Raw genomic sequence first — 16,212 nt, forward strand, 5'->3', positions numbered from 1 at the left:
AGTCTAACGCAAGAATCCAAACCTCCCGAATGTATGTCTAGTCCCGCCTCATTCTGTTTTAATATTGGGCGAAACTAGATCGTCAGACCTTAAGCATTTGGATAGTAAAAACACCGAGATGTGAGAGATAGAAAGCGAGAGACTGTTATTGTCACCAATAAAGTGGAGCTTCTGAGCATTTATTTAAATATATTTCAAATTAACCACATTACAAGAACATGAAGGTCGGTAAACTAAACTTTCTGGGTGTAATACTTCTAATGTCACTAAGTGTATTTCCATTTTTATCATCCACGTCTTTGGAATCAGATTTTTTTGGAGCTTTTAAAAATAAAGCACGTAGACTGGATTGATGTGATTTGCCCAGTATATTAACATTTATGTTTCAAATTTACGCAATTCAATTTAAACGTTGATATGCAGCAGAATTGAGAAATTAAGAAACAATTATTTCACACTATATGCATACACCTTGAATGAGTAAATATTATTGAATTCTAGCTTACCGCAACCTATTTCATCCGATCCATCTTCACAGTTATTGAAGCCGTTACATTTTAACTGTAGATCGATACATTCTTGATTTTTGCATTCAAATTGATCGATTGAGCACTGAAATGCTTCTACGGAATTGAGAATTGCTGAAGATGTTGTTATTGCTCCTAGGAGCAGAATGGTGAACATTCTATAATTAAATAAAAATAGTTTAATGCACTCGAATGAAAGCTGTAAGCTTCTTCTACGAACATACTATAATATCTTTCAAATCTATGCATGCAGCATCAAAGCAATAATCAATATGGTCCATTGGGGTAACTAATTTAGAAACACGGAAATAAAAGCAATCAATTGTAATAATTTCTTTAAAATTATAACTAGTTGATGGTAGTTTTTTCGTATTCTAGTCGAGTTATCAACGAAGATTCTAAACAAAATACATTTTTTATCATTGACACCACTTTGATTCAATGCAATAATTTTATTTACTGCTTTACACTGATCATTCAATCGATCACCTTATAAACTGCAGTTGGATTGTTGAGGATATTGCTTAAATTTAATTTTGAAACACAGAATAAAAAAATTTTATATTTGTGAATAGTTGAATGACTAGAACTAATCGTAAAATCTCAGTATACTAGGTATGTAAACAAATAGACAACAATTGATATAATGTATGACCCTTAAGCGCACGTATCACAGCAACACATCTTCTTAGCAAACCAAATTGTTCAATAAATTTTGTGCAATTTCTATCCAAAGTTGAGGAAGTCGATTTTTGAGCTCATGTATGGTTTTTGATAGTTGAGTAACTAGATGCAAAAATCGTATATAGATCTTCTTCTTTTTCTCCAGAATTTTTTGTGACCTTTTAAGCGTCAAATTATTGGGGTATTAGGTTTGTGGTGTTCTTCTCGTTATGTGTACAAGCTTAAGCATCTTTCAACTAATTTTTTTTTATTTTTCCTGTTATTTTCGTTTGTTGTTTCATCTAAGCTGCAGTTATTCTGTGTCTTTTTATCCATTACATAAGTTTCACGTCCATATATTGAGATAGGCATTATCAAGTTGTATACCATCATATGAATGTCTCTCTATTTATTTTTTCTTGAATATTGTATTTTATTTACAGCCTAGTATTTTTTATTAGCTTTTTTTACTCTGTTCTCTCTCTCTGTATTTATTCCTCCATCTTCTATGAAAATGACTTTCAGGTTTTCAAATGTTCAAATTCATTTTTTGTGCTTTTATTATCAAATCTCATGATAGAAGACTAAGACTGTACTCGTTTAAACCTCTATCCTAAACTCTCTCCCCATGTCTTCCCTTACGTTTTCATATATTCGTTTCGTTTTAGCAAATTAGCAAAACCTCGCAGTACTGAAACTTGTTTATAATAGTTATATATATTACTAGCGGACCAGACAGACGTCCGGTGTGAAAAGTATGATTCATTATTCTTTATTTTGAAATAACTCAATTTTTCCATTAACAATCCATTCTAAACAATTTGTTTAATTTTAGTTTTATCTTAATAAGAGTTGATGAATAATATTTTTAGTCGATTCCAGAGAAGTATTAATGAATAAACTCGACGGTTCTCCAACGTGAAAAATCGTCTCATACAATTAGCCATGTGAAAAGATGGGATTTTCTAGAAATTGCGGAAGTCCTAATAGGATGGGTGAGTCTGAAGGGATCATTGGGATTCGTGGCAGGTGAAACTTGTATTTCAACAATTGTAGCTTCAACAACATAGCTCATAATTTTTTTATGACTAATATTGTACCGTCCTGTTCCGAGACAAAGTTTCGATTCTTTGAGCGATGTCTGTTTTAACCTTATTCTGGGAGCTAACCTAAACCAAAAACCCTCCTTCTTTATCCGGGCTTGGGACCGGCAACATGCCCATGTCGACGATAAAACAGGCGACTACGCCTAATACACGTAAGAAGAAGAAGAACAATCTTGTACCTTTGTATAGCTTAGGTGCATTTAAATTCCGAACCAATATAATAGGTGAACCAATTTTTAATTGCAAGTGATGTATAGTACTCGTATATCCAACGAATTCAAAAATTCAACAGGATAGTTGACTGCTTAGTCTGGATCAGTAACAGTGTCGATCGAAATGAAGAATATCTCATTATCGGGTAATGATTGTTGTATACTTATGTTAGTAGCGTCAACATCAATATTTTTACGGTTAAAATAGCTCATTCACGAAGCCACACATGATCAATATAATTAACTTGTAAATCTTGAAATATGCTTTCAATCAAAGCATTTCTCATAACGAATACATATAATATCAAAAGACCGCTTACAAATAATTGAAATGTCATAATGAAGCTATTTCAATACAATACATTAAAATTAAATGCCAATAAATATACGAAATACATTCAATATGACGCCTCATTATTCCGTATTTGAATGGAATCAGAGCCGCTTATCCGAAGCTGGAATGTTAAACAAAATTAAACAAACACTTGTGGTTTCCGTAAAACTAGAAATGTGATGGTAGCACAAGAAATTTTAGGTGAAATTGATGTACATCTATAAACGAGCACTAGAAATATTTTCAACACTCTAAATATCAGCCATTTATCTGTGTGGTGGGTTCGAATAGAGAAGCAGTTATATCAAAACAACGCGTACAAAAAAATTGAAATGTCATAATAACGACACTAATTTAATATAATACACTAAATATTAAATGCCAATAAATAAACGATATACATTTAATATATACAACACTTGATATAATGAAACAATGTCAAGCTATTGATTTGTACGTCGAATACAACAATATTGAACACCAACTGCATCTATTGATAGTGGTTTAGATAAATAATCCATAAACGGTGAATTTTCCGGGCCCCCACTCGAATGCATACACAAAAAATGAAGTCGATCCAACCGTTTAGTTGCAGTATAGATAAATAAATAACCTAGATACCGAGTGCAGCGCCATTTGTCGGGTTGATTTGTGAATCTAAGCCAATCAGGGCGCCACGCATACAAAAAAATTCATTCAAATCGGTACAGCCGTTTAGAAGTTCAGTGACATACTCACGTACAGTAGAATTATATACGAGGATATATTGAGAAATTCTTAGCCTACCATAGAACCATACAAAAATTTCCATGTCAAAATATTTTATTACTCAACATAATATTCTCCTCTTAAATGGATACATTTATTACAGCGAACCTGCAACGTCTCTAGACCATTTAAAAAAAAACGTTTGCTCTGCAAACCAGACATCCACAGCTTTTATTACCTCCTCGTTGGAAGAAAACTTACTTTTTTCAGTTGAGGAAAGATCCAAATCTGGTGAATAAGGGGGGTGTTCTAGTAATTCAAACCCTAAATCACTCATTTTATGCATAGGAACATGAGATTTGTGTGCAGGGGCGTTGTCCTGCAAAAACAAAACACCTTTGGATAGCTTCCCACGTCTTTTCTCTTTAATTTTTTCGTTTTAGCCCAATTTGAAGCTTGCAGTCCAATTTTTCACGGTCGCATACGAAGAACATTGTTCACCAAGGGTATTAAGCATGTCTTCCTAAATCTGTTTACCTCTTAACCCTTTTAAATACAGGTACTTGATGATGGCTCGATATTCGAATTTTTCGATTTTCACAATTTCGGTAGACATCTTTGTTCTTTTAATTTATTGCATAACTCTGGTTTACTTTTTTGACGTCAAACTTTACACTGACACTTCTAATAAGTTATTGTTCGTTGCTATGGTAACGCAATATTTTGTTTATGCATGGCACTGGTCTAAGCTAACTAGATATCAATACATCCTTGTATATTAAGATGATTCAGAAAAAAGGATTGTCTTGTACATTTCTTTTGGTTTGTGACTATATTTATTTTTTCAATATGAGGTTGTATTTACTTTTGTGTAATAAACGTCGTGTGTGTCAAATGGTACATAAGTATAAAAGCTCACCTTGCCATTTTATTGTAATTTTAGAGAAAATATATTTGAACAATAACACAGAGAATCTTCTCCACACTGTACAAGAGTGTTAATCACACATCATGATGCAGTCGTTTGTACTTATATACTTATATGTGTATGAATGTCTTTTATAAACTAAATAAATATTATCAAATCATACACGAAGTTTTTCAAGCTCCCATCCTTTCTATTTTCTCGATTCAAAATCTAAAGATAAAATATTTGATACTATCGTTTCCCGTCGCGGCTCCGTCCGCGATATGTGCCCATTCCATTTAAAATTATTATTATTTATAAAGTTTTTCATCCAAATCCAATAAACAATTTATACATAACACGAAACGTTCAAATAAAGAAAAATATCTAACAGGTTAATTTTACCATTATAAAAGGTATATGTTATTCCAGATCATATTCTATATGTGTGCATTTTCAGTGAAGCTAGAAACTTAAGATTCTTTTATTTTCGTGTACTTACAAAGCACCAGAGATGTGCAAAATAGGTTATAAAATGTATTTAAATGCAAAATGCAAATACTTTTTGTATTTTGTTATTTCAAATACAAAATAAAAAATAGTTTTTCATTTTATATTTAAAATACTAAATGCAAAATACGTATTTACAAAATGCTTTATTAAAATAAAATACTTTTAGTTTTAAATTATCTTTATTTTGTTGAAAAGTTTATTTATTTTAGCCAGCTAACAGGCTGGTAAATTTACTTTGATAACTTACTTAAATTAAATTTATTTAACAGATTTTAATAAAATAATTTGCTCAAATACACTGTCGCTCATCTTTCTCCTGTGTGGTCTCATAATCATGCCACCATAAGAAAAAAGCCTCTCTACTGGCGCAGAACTAGGCAAGCAGGTATTATATTTCAAAAATAACATCTTTACTGTAGGATATTTATTTAATGATTGCAGGCTGACATCATTATCCTTCAAATATTGCAATGATTCCAGGTCAATAGTGGTGTTTGCATTTGCACTATCACTAGCTAGTGAGGAATCCGAATCATCATAGAACATGTAGTAGGATTCATTTTTTTCTTTCTTGTGTGATGATTGGGATGTATTATCTTTATGATCATTTTTAAGTTTTCTCACTTCTGCAAGGAACAATTCCTTTATATGTTCTCTATTTCCTTTTGGCACCCATTTTAATTTAAAAAAAGGATATGACACCGATGCCAAAATTGCATCTTTAGCTTTAGGATCCTTCAAATCATGAAATTTTCCAAACCTCTTCTCTAAGCTTTTTTTTATTGTCTCTATCAGTACTCCACAGTATATGGGATTGTCCATTTGTAATGAATGCAAGATTTTTTGTATTCTTATTAACTCAGGTAGCAGGCATCCATAAAATGTTTCTTTATCTCCCTCTAAGCTTTTGATAGCTTCTGCTATGGGTTTTGTACAGTTGGTATATTCAATTAGAAACTGCAATTCAATTTCTTTAAAAACCGACAATCCTAGTTTTTTTAAGGTTTCATTTAAAGTTTCCTGAACTTTTAAAAGATCCATAATACAGTTATAATATGAATTCCATCTTGTTGGACATGGACTTGTCGGAGATTTCCCGGTAGTTTCACAATATATTTCAGACGCTTTGGGGGACCTTGAACACAAATTCCAAATTGCTTGGCATTTAGCCATAGCTGCATCATGCAGCTTTTTATATGAAATATTTTGAGATCTTGCCTGAATAATATCACGAGAGGTAATTAAATGCAATGTGTGGGTGGTACATCTTTCATGGTTAAGCAGTTGATATGTTTCTTCAGGTTTTTGAGATTCAGGAAATTCTTTTAAGAGAAATGTCTCATCATCATCGTCGTCATGTTCATTATTATTATTATGGTCGTCATCATTTTTATTTACTGAAATGTTTTCTATGTCAGATGATGAAAAAAAAAATTCCATCAGTAGCGTCCATTCCCAATTCAGATTTTCCATAAATTTTAAATGCTTTTAACATATTTGAGCCATTATCAATTACAGTTTTTGTTATTTTTGGTACCCTCAAATGATACTCTGTGTGTATGTCAATGATCAGTTCGGCCACTTTGTCAAAGGTATGAGTTCCTTTAAATCTTCTACAAGCAAGAGTAAAACTATTTCTCTCAAATGTGTGAGGATCAATCCAATGAACAGTCATACCTAGGTAACTTCTCCTTAATGATGAGCAAGCATCTGCTGTCGTACACACATAATCAACGGTTTTTAATTTTATTTTTAGATTTTCCTTATATTCTGCGCACATATCAGCAATTCTCTTGTTACATGTGCGACGGCACATAAATTTTGGTGGGTTTTGTAGTTTTTGAGCACCTTCAATTAGAGTCCTAAATGATTTATTTTCGACAATAGATATTGGTGACATTGTATCAATTATAAAATCTATAACCAACTTGTCTAAATTAATTGACGTTGGCAAAGTAGTTGGAAGAGTGCTTTGTATCAGTTTTTTCGAAGTACTTGCACTATTTTCATCAGTGTGTGTGCCACATTTTTTCTTTTTGGAGGTTTTGGTTTGGGATTTTAAATTTTCATACTCTGTCAATAGATCACCATGACCTTTTCTCTGAAAAAAAAAAGTAATATCATTATACATTCACACATACACAACCAGAATCAGCTATTGCAGTTTGTTTATTTATATACACCTATTGTCTATGTAATTGTAACAAATGAAGAAATATCAAGTTTGATTAGGAAATAAAATTAACATGTTACTCACTTTTATATGATTTAAAAAATTTGTAGTTGAAATTAGACTTCCTTTTAATGTTTTAGAGCATTTCTTGCAAACAGCCGATATATTATTATTCTCACTTCCAGCATCCTTTTTTATATCTTTAAAACAATACTTTAATATCAATGGTAGAGAAATATTATCATCCCTGAAACAAAATAGAAAATATCATGGGGATTAAGCATAAAAATAACATGTATGCATTTTGCAGGTATAGATAAATCAATGTATTAATTAAAGTATTTAACAAGCGTTGTTTGTTTTAATATGAAAACATAGGTAATTGTTTATAAATTGGGTTTGGTGGGTAGCGGGTAGCTAATTAAAAATAACATGAGATATAATTATTCATTTTGTGTACTTACATGTTTTCAAATTTAATTCACTGAAAAGATAGTTACCAAGTAATTTATTCAGTAGGTTAGGTTAGGTTACCGGTTAACCGAATTTATGATCAACTTGCAAACAAACTCGAAACAGTTCAATAATTATTTGGTTCACTTTTTTGGTTTCGTTATTATTTTATCGGAAAGCAAGATAACTTTATTAAAAGTGTAAAAAGAGATAATTCGTTCGTTCGGTTCAACACATTTGGCAACCTAAGTGGCTTGCACAGATTACTACTATTAGCGTTTTCGGCAACGAAAACTCACCGCATGGTAAGGTGACCGAATAATCCCGAATTCATACGAAAAGAGTCGATAATAAACGAAGCTGATCAGACCAAGTTACATAGTGTTTTATTTACAGTGCTCTTTTATTGTAACAAGATTTTAATTGAAGATTGTAACACATTAATTATTAATTCTTCGATGTTTACAAAACTTAGCAAAAAGTATTTTGCATTTTGCAAATACAAAATATGTCCTAAAAGGTATTTCAAATAAAATATAAAATGCTTTTCTAAAAAAAGTATTTAAATACAAAATGGAAATAGGTATTTTGTATTTTGTATTTTGCATTTCAAATACTGTTATTTTTAAAATGTCACATCTCTGCAAAGCACTTACCACGGGTATTTTTGTTGATATTCCTGTTATATTATACGGGGGTGAAATTAGCAGCCCATACATTATTTCATCTCAAAACTTTTTTCAAGATGAAGTTTTGTGGAATAGAATTGATTATAAATTAAAATCCTTCTTAAAAAAATTTATTCTCACTCTTCCAAAACCAATAGCTACAGAGAAAACGAATGAATACCATAATTTAATTTTTTTTAATAAATTGGGTAGAAAACAGTAAAAATGAAAAATGTAATACGATTCATAATAAATGCTGGAAATAAACACCTCTAGCTTGTTTTTAATTAGAAAGTTTTAGAATAGTAGACTGTTGTCACTTCGACAATTCATTTGCCGTGTTTATTTAATGTTTATTTAAAGTAGTAAACAGATGTTAACACTGTTGTTACTATTTACCAATCGAGGTTTACTTGTGAGTTTGTAGGTTGTAATTTTTGCAGTATTTGTGTATTTAAACATGTATACAAACGCTGAAATGGCCGTCATGCATTTTGTGTATGGTATGGCAAATGCTAATTCTCGACAAGCTAGACGCCTTGATGCTGAAAAATATCCCTAACGAATGACGCCTCATCATTCCGTATTTGCACGTATTCACAATCCGCAATTGGAATGTTAAAAAAAATTCGGTTTCCGGATAGTTAGAAATGTAATAATAAAACAAGAACAAGAGAACAAATAACAGCTAGTCATCTATGTGGCGAGTTTGAAAACAGCAGAAGTTATATCCTTATTACATCCTACGGATTCAAGCTCTTTTATCTAGAGATTTTCCTCAATGAGCTAGATTTTGTGAATGGTTAACATACGAAATGCGACAAAATCCTAAGTTTTTATATAATGTATTGTTTACGGACGAGTACATTTTTTAAGAGTATCTATCATAATGGCGCAGAAGAGAATCCTAAAATTATAGAGCACTATTCTCAAAATGTTTTTTCATCGAACATATGGATTGGTATTGTAGGGGATAACTTTATTGGGCCACATTTGATGTATCGATATCAGTTTTTCCGAAAATGATCTCCCTGACTGAACTACTTGAAGATACCGAACTTAAGTCAAAACATGTGGCTCATGTACTATGGTCATCCAGTACACTTCAGTCGAACTCCTAGGCAACATTTAGATGCAACATATCAAAACTGTTGGGTTGGTCGAGGAGAGTCCCAACATTGGCTTTCTCGATCTCCAAGTTGTGATTTTTGTTTGTGGGGTAACCTTAAATCATGAGTCTACATGACACCCTTAGTTGTTACGATTTGAAGAATCGAATTCAATTAGCGTGTATAGGAAATACATCTCATATCTTTGAACATCTACGCCAATCCAAGACATGTAGGCTACGTTCATGTATTTTGCAAGAGGTGGTTATTTCTAGCATTTATTATAAATCGTATTAAATTTTGCATCTTTACTGTTTTCGACTCAATTTATTGATAAAATTATAAATTATGATGTTTATTATTTTTTCTCTGCAGCTATTAGTTTTAGGAAAAAACATAAAAATAAATAAAAAATTCAATAAAACAAGGATTGTAAGTTATAATATTGTTTCATAATATTTTATCTTAAAAAAATGTTTTCATATGAAATAAGGTAAGGGTTGCTAATTTCACCCCCGTATAATGTAACAGGAATAGTAAAAAAATACCCGTGGCTAGACCTTGGCGAGTTCACCAAAAATTACAGAATTTAAAATATCTAGCTTTACTGGAATTTTAGAAAAAAAAAAAAAATAAAAACGGAATTTCAGTCATCACATTTCAAGGGTGATAACTCGTAAAAGGGTAGACTGAGGACATTTTGTTGTAGGAATGACCCATTTTAATTTCATACGAGCAATCACTTCCTGAATTTTGTATGAATTTAGAAACACCTTGAATATAGTTGTACCCTGCACGCATTGCTACTCCACCAAATAAAATCAATTTAAAGGTAAGCGACTGACTTTACATTGAAAATTGGCGTCCTTATCATTCTTCTTCGAAATATAGACCCTCCACTCAGAAACCTCCGTTGGCTCATGCACAACAACTTAAATAAAGGTCATCACATGATCAAATGCATAGTTTCCGATTATACAAACGACATAAAAATAAATATTCATTTTTATATATAGACTTGTATGAGGATTTGATCAGACCCAATTTTAAGAAGATAAACAACTACAACTTCCAAGAAGTAGATGCTCAATTTGCTTGTTCATTATTCGAGCAAGGATAACGTGCGTGACTATCCATAGCATCTTCGATCCTACACTTATTCACCTGAGTAGACATATCAGTAGGGTAATTAAACGAAGTAAATTTTATCACTGAATCTTAGGGGTCATCCATAAATTACGTAAGACTTTTAGGGGGGGAGGGGGTTCAATGTTTTCTTACTATTTCTTACAAAGGGGGGTGGGCGTGTGAAAGTCCATCTTACGTAAAGTTAAATTTTTTTGCGCTTTTGAAGATGAAGTTACTCGTAGCAAAGATTCAGATTGGTGTGTCGAAAGTGAAATTGATGTCGAGGACGTGAAAAATTGCGTCGATCGGCGTAATGATGCTCCCGAAACTGATACTTCCATTCCAATTATCAAATCGATTGAAGAGTGGGACCAAAATCCGTGGTCACCTGAATAAGAAAACCTGAATACTCTTTCTTTCAGAACATAGTTCATTATGTAGCTCAAAATTATATTGAAAATTATTATAATTGAGCCAATAAAATTCTTTGATAAGAAACCATACTAATGATTTATATAGAAATTACGTGATTCTTAAACCTACTACAATGAAGTAAATTTATAAAATATAACATTTTCACTATGTATCAAAATTATGTAAGATAAGGGAGGGGGTAGGGGTCGCGGATAATCTTACGATACCTTACAGGGGGAGGGGAGGGGTCGAAAATTCGTCGAAAAAGTCTTAAGTAATTTATGGATGACCCCTTATCTTGAGTCTGCTAACATCATCAGCGACCATCGATACGGCCTCCGTAAACATAAAACAAACAGGGATCTTCTAGCCTATGTCACCAACGTATTGCAGCTATAGAGAAATATGGGGAATCCCGAGCAACCGCACTGGACATCCTTCCAAATAAATATTACTACTACCACGTCACTACACGTTACCACGTTACCACTTTACGGCAGATGCTCTTCCGATCTGTTCAGCATAATCTCACCTAGAGAAGTATTTGAAAGACCTACTCGACAGGCAGACGTGGCTCATGAGTTCGCTTGCAGACACCCTGAACCTCAATTTATCGGAACTCCTATCTTTGGAGAAGTACTAGCCTGTTGCATCATCTACCACGACACGTGTTTACCGCACACTACAACCTGGAGAAGTTGAAGATCAATATCCACATGAATCTCCACACGGAAGGCACTACTCGAACTACTTGAGTTTAATACTGCAAAAAACTGAATTTCCCCATTAATGCAGCATCTAGAAGGATTCCACGATGATGTTAAATGGAAATATATATTGGGAAAGTGGATATAAATAATCAAGGAGAATACACAGATGGTAAAAAAATCACGCTAAAGTTAGACTTTAGGTTCTGGCATAGCTAGGATTTCGTGCGAGCCTGTTTCAGGCTTTACGCAAAAATAATGTCAGTTTAGGTTGGGTTCACGGTAATTCAGGAAACAAGTTTGTGATCGTCTATGTTGTAGTATTATAGCTTCAGGATAACAATTTATTTTGAATACAGTTTACCTTTTGCATATAAATTTAGGATCTGATACTTGGGTAGATCCATCAGCCACACTTATCATCACTGATCTTTTTTGTGACATAGGATGACATAAATTGAAGTTTTAATATGTGAGAACCAAATTCGTTTTATATAACATTTGTTTTTAAGTTATTCTTAATTTTACATGTGACATCAAGAAAATCAATTTCATTATTTTGTTCGATTTCGGTAGTGTATTGGAGTATTTTATGTTTTCATTTTAATTTTTTTGTTCAGAAGTACTTTATTTATCTACGTACCGAAGAAATAATGGAATATTCCTGGTAAGATTGCTTAAGACACATTCCTGAAGATCTTCCACTAATTGTGCTATAACACTTGATAAGAATGCTCCCATAGGACAACATCAATTTTTTCATATATTTAAGAGCATCTTCAATCGATATAACGATATAAAATACGATATAAAACACGCTAAAATATTTGGAAAATGTGAATAGCAGAATAAGTCGCGTGAAGATTGGTACAGACAGAAGATTTTAATAATGATGGATTAGAGTTTGAGAGCAGACTTTAATCACTGTTTCGAAAATAATGGACATTTTCGAATGTTCAATAGAATAAATTACTTTATATTAATTGTTTATGTACTATTGCAAAACAAAAGTATTATATAGAAATAATTCTATTAATATAATGGAGTACCAGTTAATCCCTAATTCCATTTTTAGGGATTTCGTCTGTGCGCGCTAGAGCGTTGATGTAATTTAATTTACAACCAATCTTAAAAAGTTTTGAATGTTAGATATGGGTAGAATTGGGATTATAACCATTATTAGTCTTCATATTTCAAAATTATTGAAAATCTTATGTGTTCCATAATGCTGTGTCTTATGCAAGTTACACTTTCTAAACTCTATTTTATTGCATATTTGGAATTAGCTTAACTTCATATACTTCAATAATATAGGGTTCTTAAAAAGTTATAAGCAATTCTCCATAAAGAACATTATTTTCTCGTTTTTTTCAAGTATTTTATGTGTGTACCGAAATTACTACCAATATACTTCTTTTTTTATCAAGCGTACCTAAAATTATTAGTTCTCGAGATGATTCTTCTATGCAAAACAATGATTATGTACTATAACTAACTAATTTAACAATCAATTGTGAGGTGGCTATATGATTTATTTGTGAAAACTGTCATTTTATCATTGCTGTTGAGGCTGAATTGCAAATACATGTATTTGTATTATATATATATATATATATAATATTATATTATATATATGTATTATATATATGTATATATATATGTATATATATATATATATATATATATATATACATATATATATACATCTCAGCATTTGAATGTTCTTCAAAAAAATTTGATCCTATTACGTATTCACCAACAATACCTTCCCGCACATTTAACGACCATCTGGTTTGACTGTAAATACAACCATTTTCATTAAACGTGGCTTTATCTCCAAATAGAACATAGTCGAGAAACGTTTCTGTTGAACATCGTGGTAGCTCTCTCCTTGTTCGCTGGAAATACTCCTTACACTTGTGTGTGGGTTTTCAGTAACTGACAGGAAAACATTAATTGCATTTATTTCTGTCTCAGAGGTTTTAAATCTTGCTTTTCATGATCAACTGAACTCCTGCGATTGAACCGCTACATCAGTATGTCCAAGTTTGTTATTGTACGTTGCCGCCGCGCCGTTGCATTCTACCAATATCCGGATCATATCAATCATTTCATCACTAGTGAAACTCATTTCTGTCCTAGTTCAAATCCTTCAAAATACCAATGTACCAAGCCGCTAAATTAGAAAACAATAATCTACCTATTGTCATGTCATATCATTGTCAAATATTAGTTTTTGAAAAATAAATCATAGCCAACTTAAATTAATTGTTAAAAGATTGGATTTAGTTATATAATCATTGTTTTACATAGAAAAATCAAAATATCTCAAGAACTTATAATTTTAGGTACAGGTTAAAAAAGAAAAAAATAATGTTGGTAGTACTTTTAGATATTCACATAAAATACGGGGTTCATTTAAAAAAAACGAAAAAATAATGTATTACTATTTTGATTAGTATTAGACTTGATGAATGCTAAGGAAATAAATAATTTTCCAGAATTTTTACTTTTACTTGAAGAGTTTGGCCGCAACATATCCTCATTCTTGAATTTCTCTTACATTGTACGGGGTATTGAACTTATAACGATTTTTATGGAAAATTGGTTATAACTTTTGAAATATCCCGTGGAACAAATCACAACTTCATAGTATTATATTCAGATAAGCTGATTCCGAATATATATAGTGTGTTTTATTTAAAAAAAAGTAACTTTGATATGGAACAGCATTATGGAAGATGTACCACCCTTTGTAAGGTGAGACAAAGGAGTCACTCTAATAATAACATTTTATAGGGTGGAATTTTTTTTTCAAATTAATACCTTGCATTTTTAAAATTCAAACTTTTCCATTACGGTAGACTTCTAAAGGTTTAATTGATCGAAATGGCAATTGTCTTAAGATCTGTTACCCTAAAGCGTATTCTTTTGTAAATTTAACATCGTTAATTGTTCGCCATTCCACAATGGAAAGAAAAATCGGAATAAATATCAATTAGTTAGATGAACAAAAAAATTTATAGTGCTTCTAAATTATTTTTGTCCACAGTTAGCTGATCAGAATATTAAAGTATAAAATAAATTTCAACCTATGACAATTCTACTCTTGCTTCTCCTCTGATGATAAACTGTTAAGAAAATGACTATCCGATAATGAAAGAGAAAATCGACTGAAAAAAAACAAACAATTTCAACAATCTATTAGATTCATTTCCAATTAAATCTATTTCTACTGTAAAAATGTTGTAATATAAAAAATTGGAAAACAGTATAAATTTTCAAGAAACAAATAAGTTTATAATATTATTAATAAATTACCTTAAGATTATTACACCGAATCGATCAAGTACACTGGAACAATACGTAAAAAGAATCAATATCCAAAATACAATAACTATATTTACTTATTCGTTCGTTTATCGTATCAACTTTTTGTTTCAGTTTTTTTTATCACTGGATTCAATACAGTTGGATTCTTTTTATGTGTCTAAATATACGAGGTACTCATAATGCTTCCTCAAATAAGTAATGTATAAACTTTATTATAATATATAAACAACAACAAAATAAATTTAAATACGCTGTTCTATACCATGAAAGTAACTTTAAAAAAGATTTGGTGCACTTAATATAATTTTCTGTTAATAGTTATTATTCATCAATATCCAAAAAAGTCTTATTTCCATTATTAATGGAAAGATTCAACAAAATGTCAATGATAATATACCAAATAACCAAAAAAATTCGTTTGAGAAGTCTAATGTCACCTAGCTTCAGCTTCATTTAATCCAGAATATTTCAAGATGATAAATAAATTCAACACAGTGTATTTCATGGTAATAGTGCAATATTCTGATATGAACTATTTCACATAAAACGAATTCATTCTTTATGAATGAGGCAAGCAGCATAACGTTGTGCATTGCTTTTATTCATATCCATTGATATGGATATGAATAAAAATCATTCTGTATGTGTATTAGAAGGGATTTCCAACAAAATAGTAATACCATTGGAAATTTTAGACCATGTTTATGTTTACGTGATCTGTGGCAGGTTTTCACTAATCAAATCGATTTATAACCTCACCTAAAACTTAATCCTGATATTTCTAATGGTTGCGGTTCATTACATTGGCCTACACGATTTTTGTAACAGAGTTTAAACAATTATTTTTATAATTCTAAAACCTTTCAAATAATAGAAAATACATACCTCTTTTCAATATGTTCTGAACGGTAGTAACTTCGGCCAGGGAGTTGGTAGATGACCTTTTGGTGTGCTAAATTCGGCAAAAGACATTTGTTATGCAATATTTGTACATGTAAACTCGACCAGATATTGGGGTGCTATTTTAGAACAAAATGAAAAACTGAATTAGATATTATGACGATATTTCAATACAAACAAGAGCTCTCTTTGTTTGTTCTCTTTAGCTTTAGTTCTAGAGTATACGTTCTGTGTAGTTGTGTATTTGAGGAAATGTTTTTAACAACAAAAATGGCAAATTATATGCTATATATGCCCCAGCTGCAGCTGCAAAATTTCTCCTGTTACCTTTTATATATTCGAGGAGAATTTATGGTG

At 31.4% G+C, this 16,212-nt stretch overlaps 2 protein-coding genes across 2 annotated transcripts in view; both read right to left on the reverse strand.

Annotated features, from left to right (window-relative positions):
- LOC130445918 (vitellogenin receptor) overlaps nucleotides 1-15,064 on the reverse strand; it is a 99,724-nt gene extending 84,660 nt beyond the window's left edge. Inside the window, exons 1-2 of the mRNA XM_056781819.1 lie at nucleotides 14,944-15,064; nucleotides 507-685 (exon numbers count right to left, since the gene is read on the reverse strand). Coding sequence (XP_056637797.1) covers nucleotides 507-684 — 178 coding nt within the window. The 5' untranslated portion in view covers nucleotide 685; nucleotides 14,944-15,064. The remainder of the gene's footprint in view (nucleotides 1-506; nucleotides 686-14,943) is intronic.
- Nucleotides 965-9,668, reverse strand: LOC130445919 (uncharacterized). Its single transcript, XM_056781820.1, has 2 exons — nucleotides 7,228-9,668; nucleotides 965-7,071 (listed from the first exon to the last, which is right to left on the reverse strand). Exon 2 carries the CDS (start codon nucleotides 6,441-6,443, stop codon nucleotides 5,229-5,231), a length of 1,215 nt encoding a protein of 404 aa, XP_056637798.1. The 5' UTR covers nucleotides 6,444-7,071; nucleotides 7,228-9,668; the 3' UTR covers nucleotides 965-5,228.
- Nucleotides 15,065-16,212: the final 1,148 nt, after the last annotated feature.

This window comes from Diorhabda sublineata, chromosome 6 (genome assembly GCF_026230105.1).
Source record: "Diorhabda sublineata isolate icDioSubl1.1 chromosome 6, icDioSubl1.1, whole genome shotgun sequence".
Lineage (NCBI taxonomy): Eukaryota > Metazoa > Arthropoda > Insecta > Coleoptera > Chrysomelidae > Diorhabda > Diorhabda sublineata.